Source organism: Aedes aegypti, chromosome 2 (genome assembly GCF_002204515.2).
Source record: "Aedes aegypti strain LVP_AGWG chromosome 2, AaegL5.0 Primary Assembly, whole genome shotgun sequence".
NCBI lineage: Eukaryota > Metazoa > Arthropoda > Insecta > Diptera > Culicidae > Aedes > Aedes aegypti.
In genome coordinates, this window is record NC_035108.1 from 307,341,862 (window position 1) to 307,349,670 (window position 7,809).

General features: G+C 43.0%; 1 protein-coding gene across 1 annotated transcript; it reads left to right on the top strand.

The window, feature by feature from the left end:
• The first annotated feature begins 4,353 nt into the window (after window positions 1-4,353).
• Window positions 4,354-7,558, top strand: LOC110675190. The gene is made up of 2 exons (XM_021839597.1): window positions 4,354-4,452; window positions 6,629-7,558. The coding sequence occupies exons 1-2, from the start codon at window positions 4,354-4,356 to the stop codon at window positions 7,556-7,558; spliced, it is 1,029 nt and encodes a 342-aa protein (XP_021695289.1).
• The last annotated feature ends 251 nt before the right edge of the window (window positions 7,559-7,809 follow it).

A 7,809-nucleotide genomic window follows, 5' to 3' on the forward strand; every position in this document is an offset into this window, starting at 1 on the left:
AGAAACATCCAATCTCAACACGAGAAGCTGGTAACAATGCTGACGTACGGCGGCAGAGGATTGCAACGGATCTTTTACAATCTGAAGCCAGTACCGGAGGAAGTCATACCTGGACCAGTGAAGATACCGTTGATGCCACCACCAGTTCCAGAGTATGACAACGCGATCAAACGTCTTGAAAAGTTTTTCGTCGGAAAGAGGAACGATCGCGTGGAACTTGAGGTGTTTCGTTCCTTGAAGCAGAAGGGAGAAGAGTCGTTCAACCAGTTTGTGTTGAGATTGCGCACACAGGCGGCCCGATGCGAGTTTGGAGACCGCGAGGAAACAGAGATCCTTCAGCAGATCACCATGGGTGCTCGAGATGACCGGGTTCGAGATAAAGGCATGGAGAGCGTAATGAACCTCGACGACTTGACAAGTTACGCAATCAATCGAGAAATACTGATGCAGCAAAGGGACAAGTTGAGGCCATTCCGCCAGGAGGAAACAATCGCAGCAGTGAATCAACATATGCGTCGATCTGGAGTTCGAAATCGTGATCCGGATGGCTCAGAGAACTGGAACCGTCGGCCAGCGGGCCGAAGAGATTTTTCACGTGGCTTCAAGTTTGGGGAACGGCCAGCAACAAGTGCAACAAATCGCTCGCGCACTGAATGTGGCCGGTGTGGATCGTGGCGACATGACGGTAACTATGCTCGTTGCCCAGCCCTTGGATCACAGTGCCACAAGTGTGGCGAACCCGGCCATTTTGCTCGGAGATGCCGAAATGATATCAGGCAAGGAAAAACCACATGGAGACGTCCACCAAAGGAAGTCAACGTGCTGTCGGATGAATGGAATGAAGACATGCCTCGCCGTCCAAAGCCGGAAGATATCTCGAAGGTAGAATAATCTTCTATAATACCGTTTCACTCTTTCTGGTTTTTGTTTTTTTTTTGTGAATTTTAACGTGTTATAAAAAAAGAGAAAAGAAGATCAAAGAAAAGATCAAAATAAACGACATGATTTTTTTTGTTAAGCATTCTTTCAGTAATTGTCTTTTTATTATTCGACAGGTGGAAAAGGCAGGCACGAATTTGAAGGATGGTCTCATTACATGCATGATTGACGAATATCCCGTTGAATTCCTGATCGATTCTGGTTCAGCCATAAATACTATTACCGAGGATATTTGGCAGCAGCTTACTGCGGCCAAGGCTAAGATCTTCAATACAAAAACACATTGCGAGCGTAACTTTACAGCATATGCAAGTAGTGACTCCTTGTGCGTTTTGACTGTCTTCGAGGCCTACATTTCGGTAAATCCGTCCAAGCCACAAAGCTACGCAGAATTTTTTGTAGTCAAAGGAACAACCAAATCGTTACTAAGCAAAACCACCTCCGAAGAGCTTTGTGTGTTGAAGGTCGGACTTGAGTGTAGAAGATGAGCCGTAGAATAAATATAGTGCCTTGTTATAAATTACTTCAATGCATTACATATACATATGTTGTAGAAAATCTATTATACCAAAACACTTTTATAGCTCATAGCGGCGAACCTCTTGTGAGAACGAGAGACTAGAGAGCGAGAGAGCCGGGATGCTCGAGTCGAGCTCTCGTTAAATGAGTGGAAGTCAGTCTTAAAATCGATTCGCGTGAAGGCGGTTGTATCGCTCTGAGTCGTCACGGAGGAACGAAAATGATAAGGCGGAACTATAATCCGGATCATCGAACGGAGCAATCCGTTGATCCCGGCCTAGAAGAGGTCGGAATTCACGACAATGGTGCGGAAGGTAGCGACCCTAACGCTCCTGCCCGGTGAGTTTCCGATGAAATTGTGCAAATTTGTAATTTAATGTGAAAAGAATTTTCAAAGATGGCGTCGCAATTTTCACATTTTGTCTATTCGGCCACGACTACATAATAAGTATGTGTAACCACACAGTATTCGGTATTGGTGAACGTTTTGTTTTATGAATGTAATCGCAGAACAGTCTGCACAGTTCTTGGTGTTCGTGTGGGATTGTACTCATTTTTCATTTTTTTTTGTGCATGAGAAGAGAAGAATGAACAAAATATTTGTTTTCGTAACTGCGTCGTACCTACTTGGATTTGAATAGTCGTTTTAGTGATAACATAATCCATTTCAATCGAATAGCTGTGAAGTAATTATTAGCTCCGGAAAATGTAAACAAGAAAGTGTGCATTGGTCCATAGGCGATCACAAAGTCGTCGCCTATTATTCAACTTTTCAGTCGTCGGGCGGTTTGCCTCCACTTAAACTACCACGTAGCTGTCGTGTACGATAAGCGGATTTTTTTATTATTAGTGTGTGTCGTAATACAGCAGCGCGACTATTATGGAGTGTCAACAAAACGACATTGAACGTACTTTTCAACCTTTCAGTCGTCGTGCATTTTGCCAGCACACAGTCGTAGTGTATGATCAGCAAAGTTTTCTACCAGCGTTTTTCAGAATACAACAACGCGACTACTGGAGTGTTAAAAAAAAAAAACACGACATTGAACGCACTCTTCCTCTGTGCATCGATTCTGTGTTGCTGTAACGTCAAATTCAGAGACCGTCATTGTTTTGAAAATCAGAATGATAGCACGATTTGCAATTGTTAAACGGTTTAGTAATATTTTAATATAAAAATTGTGAATTGTGTATTTTTTGTATCAAGTATTTCTCGCGTAACTTTTCAAAACGACCTATCTAACAATTCACACATTTCGAGAAAATCGAGCTTGAAGGTATTGAAAACATATTTTTAAACTGTATCAAACTGAAACATTTTTTCCCCACTGTGTTGCCTTCAGAGGAAAGCAGTGTAATAGAGTTCAACGTAAGGATGGACATTTTGACAATTTGTTAGCAAATTGCAGTGAAATCTGCATAAACATCAGATAGGACGTTTTGACCAAAAAAATGTACATAGGATGAATTACATAGGTCGTTTTGTTCCAACAATTGTTACATTGGACATTCACTTTGGTCATTTTGTTTCAGTTATAGGTACATCGGACATTTTAGATTGTTCACAAAACAATCTTGTTTTATAGAATTTGATCACAGACAAACAGACGTAACACTTAGAACAAATCGCGATTAAAATCATAGTCGCGAGAACATGTACGCCCAATGCTAAAATCGCAGTGTTTGGCCGATGGGCCAACAGGTGGCAGTGGTGTGTAAATGTCAAACACGAACAAAAACGATGCGAGCGCTGCGGGTGGTGGATTGGCCACCTACCATATATTTGAAACGACCGTTAAAAATGTGGTCGATGGACATCGATGAGAGTGTGACGTCTGTTTGTCTGTGATTTGATATTGATTACCGTCAGAATTGAGTACCCGATCAACCAATGTTACAATTCCTTTATAGATCTTTGTCCAGCGATGACGATCGCCAACGATTCAACACGAATCGATATCGAAATCACTGACTGGTTGACCGGGTATTCACATGCTCAATTATACAAGTTGAAGTGCACATTTTGTTGCAGTGTGATAATCGCAGACACCAGCTGTGCTTTGTTTTGATTCATTCGATACTTCGGCGACGCTATTTCCCCTCCGTCTAAATGTCCCATGTAGCAACGGAAGGAGGGGAAACGTTGAGCTGTATATAGGACGTTTTGCTCTCTCGCTAGTTTTCTCTCATTCTTCCCTTCGTTTGGATGCCAGATTCACTCACACTTGCTCGGAATGGAAGTAGAGTTTCCTTCTGCATGGCGGGTTGTGCTGCTTTGCTGTCATCGGTGTAGAGTGAAAAGAGCACAAAAAATAACAGCAAGCGAGTGTCAGTGCAGAAGGTTCAGAAAAGCTGTTTTTGCAAGGTTCCCTGTCTGTGGCCTGAGAAAAAGTTTGTGTTGCGGAAAATGTCTTTCAATTTGACAAAAGGACATGCCCTCGGTGGCAGAGAAAAATGGATCTATCGGCAGCAATTTTAACGCCAGCTCAACGAACGTCTTGCCAGAAGCTGTCGGTTTCTAACGGCTAGCAAACGGTTCCGTCTGGGACACTTAGCGGGAAGACTCCGAGTTAGAAATCCGGTGGTGAATCCAGCAACAAGAAGGCAGGTAAATCGCAAACGCCCAGCCACCGTCCGGCGGGGACAGATTCATTCCGAACCGAGCGACAACGGATTTTGATCTGGGTCATGGTGAAGCAGTACGATGCCAAGAAAGAAACTGATGGGCGGAAGCTGGAGGAAGGACAGGAGCAGCAGAACGGAACGAAGCGCATCAATATTTGGTCGGAAGTGCTGTGATCAAGGTGAGTGATATCACCAACTAGTGGATTTGGACCGGAATCTCCGGAACGGCACATGAGCTCACCCAAATGTGTCTGCTTGGTGAAAACGCCAATGTTCACGAAGAACGGTTTCCGCATCATTCCGAATACACCGGAGCGGATTCTGAACGCACCGAACGTCGTCAAAAATTACTATTTGAAAATGTCCTATGTAACTTTTTAGCATTGTTTTTATTCATTGCGTTACTTAGGACCTATGGCTGATTTTCTGATCAAAGGTCCAAAGTAACAATTGCTTAAAAGCCAGACTGATTTGTACTTTGGTTATTTCGTCAAGCTTTTAACAGATTAATTAATTGTGTATGTATCAATACGAGTGTTTCAATGTGATATTAAGTGGTTCACAACGAATGCTTTGTAATGATAATCTCGATTTGTTTACATTTGTTACTTAGGACGTTTTGAAAAGTTACGCGAGATTTATTGTTCATATTTCGCAAATCGAGTGTAGTGTATTTCCAGGTAAGATTCTATCCGATGTGTTTCCCTATTTCTGATTTTATCCTTTCAACATCCCATGTCATTATCATGGGCTATGGCAGCAACGGTAGGTGCAACCGGAACACTGAGCATCCTCTTCATAGTGCAGAAATGAAGTTACTGTCCACCGTTTGCCGAAACAGATAGTACGGCATCCGTTCGAACGTTGCACTTGCTTTGAAAATATTTGATAGAAATACCATTCATAGTGCACGGTGCTATGTGTTAGGTAAAACGGTATAATACGCACTCCAAAGGAAAACTTATGTGGGTACAGCAACAGCAAATGCATTTAATCTCAAGGTGTTGTTAACCATGCTCTACATGCATCTTTTCTTACAAGGTAGTTTCGAAAACGATCCAAGATGTTTTGCAAACGGCCCTTGAAAATTAAGTTTAGCGTATTGCCCCGTTCGGCATATTACTCCTAGTTACCCTAGGTGATGTTAGTTGATTGTATGAAAAAAACATCTGGTGAAAATTCAGTTTTAACGAGTGTAGGGTAAACGGTCCCTTAGTGGAGGTAGCTCCGATAGTGGAGGTATTGTGTTTTGACATTTTTGCACTAATAAACGATATTCTTCTAAGGTTAATGATGCAAAAATGGTACAAGCATTCGTAAAACACCCATGAAATTTAATTGTAAAGCTATTTGAAACTAACGATATGGAATTGTACCAATGATTTTGTGTAACGTATTTTAGGTGAACTATTTCATATCAGCTCGTTGTTCCTCCTGATATGAAAGTCAAGGTTCCTGTTCATGTTTAACCCTTAAAAGGTCAAGGGTCCATCGATTCTGACGAGCTATTCTTCAAGGTTATCAAACATTCAATCGGGTGTATGTAACAAACATATTTTCGCATTTTAAGAATACAGAACATAGTTTCCATTGACGCCAATTCTATATATGTGTTACCGCAAATGATTTTGTACGCATTGCTGATTTTTTGAAAGCGTTGACCAAGTTTTTTTGTTATTAGAACGATAATGGCAAAGATGCAAATTTAGTCATAGGAACTTAGAATAGATTGGAGATTTCAATGAACCTTGTGATATTGGGAATATAATCCAGCTGTGAAGTTAGCTAGTCAGTGGTTTCCCGACCAACCGTCTTCATAATTCTTTATAGATCTTTGACCAACGATGGCGATCGCTAACGGTTCAAAACGAATCTATATCGATCGCTATCGAAAATCACTGACTGGTTGACCGAGTTGGAGATACCACTGGATCTTGTTAGGTTGATGAACATGCAGCTTAAAAGCGAGCTGGTCACTGGTTTAAAAGGAACATTGGATTTAGTTGGGATCGAGGAAAATCCAGCTTGGAGTGAATTAGTCAGTGGTTTGAAAGTACCACTGGACCTAGTTGGGTCGAGGCAAATCCAGATTTTGAGTGAACTGGTCGATGGTTTGAAGGTACCATTGGATCTAGTTGGGTCGACGGAAATCTAGCTTTTGAGTGAGCTGGTCGATAGTTTGAAGGTACCATTGGACCTAGTTGGGTCGACGCAAATCCAGCTTTTGAGTGGGCTGGTCGATGGTTTGAAGGTACCATTGGATCTAGTTGGGTTGAAGGAAATCTAGCTTTTGAGTGAGCTGGTCGATGGTTTGAAGGTACCATTGGACCAAAGACAAATTAAAGACCTTCATGTCCCTTGCAAATGCCCAAAATTTTATGGCTCATAAGGTAATCTAGAATGCCGTGAAAAGTGTACTGCGATGTGTCAAACTTGGGTATCTTTTGCACTACCGAGGGACCAAATGCAGTACTAGAAGTGGTACCCAATCTGAGCCCGAGTGTGACGGACCTGATTGGACCTAGTTGGGTCGACGCAAATCCAGCTTTGGAGTGAGCTGGTCGGTGGTTTGGAAGTACCACTGGACCTAGTTGGGTCGAGGGAAATCCAGATTTTGAGTGAACTGGTCGATGATTTGAAGGTACCATTGGACCTAGTTGGGTCGACGCAAATCCAGCTTTGGAGTGAGCTGGTCGATGGTTTGGAAGTACCACTGGACCTAGTTGGGTCGACGCAAATCCAGCTTTGGAGTGAGCTGGTCGGTGGTTTGGAAGTACCACTGGACCTAGTTGGGTCGAGGGAAATCCAGATTTTGAGTGAACTGGTCGATGGTTTGAAGGTACCATTGGACCTAGTTGGGTCGACGGAAATCCAGCTTTTGAGTGAGCTGGTCGATGGTCTGAAGGTACCATTGGACCTAGTTGGGTCGAGGCAAATCCAGCTTTGGAGTGAGCTGGTCGATGGTTTGAAGGTACCATTGGACCTAGTTGGGTCGACGCAAATCCAGCTTTGGAGTGAGCTGGTCGGTGGTTTGGAAGTACCACTGGACCTAGTTGGGTCGAGGGAAATCCAGATTTTGAGTGAACTGGTCGATGGTTTGAAGGTACCATTGGACCTAGTTGGGTCGACGCAAATCCAGCTTTGGAGTGAGCTGGTCGATGGTTTGGAAGTACCACTGGACCTAGTTGGGTCGACGCAAATCCAGCTTTGGAGTGAGCTGGTCAGTGGTTTGGAAGTACCACTGGTCCTAGTTGGGTCGAGGGAAATCCAGATTTTGAGTGAGCTGGTCGATGGTTTGAAGATACCATTGGACCTAGTTGGGTCGAGGCAAATCCAGATTTTGAGTGAGCTTGTCGGTGGCTTAGAAGTACCACTGGACCTAGTTGGGTCGAGGGAAATCCAGCTTTTGAGTGAGCTGGTCGATGGTTTGAAGGTACCATTGGACATAGTTGGGTCGAGGGAAATCCAGCTTTGAAGTGAGCTAGTCGGTGTGTTGGAAGTAGCACTGGACCTAGTTTAGTCGAGAGAAATTCAGCTTGAGTAAGCTGGTCTATGGTTTACAAGTATCACTGAGCCTGTTCTGTGGATGAAAATCTAGTTTATGTGCTTCGATGCAAAGACGGTTTATTTTCGACCACCTCAAAAATAATGCTAAGCGAAATTTATGTCTTACAAAACTGCAGTCTTAAAGAAAGTATCAATATTGCATTAATATGAAGAGGAGTT

What these genes read in the sequence shown, in the direction of transcription:
- LOC110675190 (XM_021839597.1), top strand. Translation starts at nt 4,354, where the DNA reads ATGTTCACGAAGAACGGTTTCCGCATCATTCCGAATACACCGGAGCGG. An exon ending in ACTATTTGAAAATGTCCTAT is followed by an intron (nt 4,453 to 6,628) that starts GTAACTTTTTAG and finishes ACGCAAATCCAG; the next exon opens with CTTTGGAGTGAGCTGGTCGG.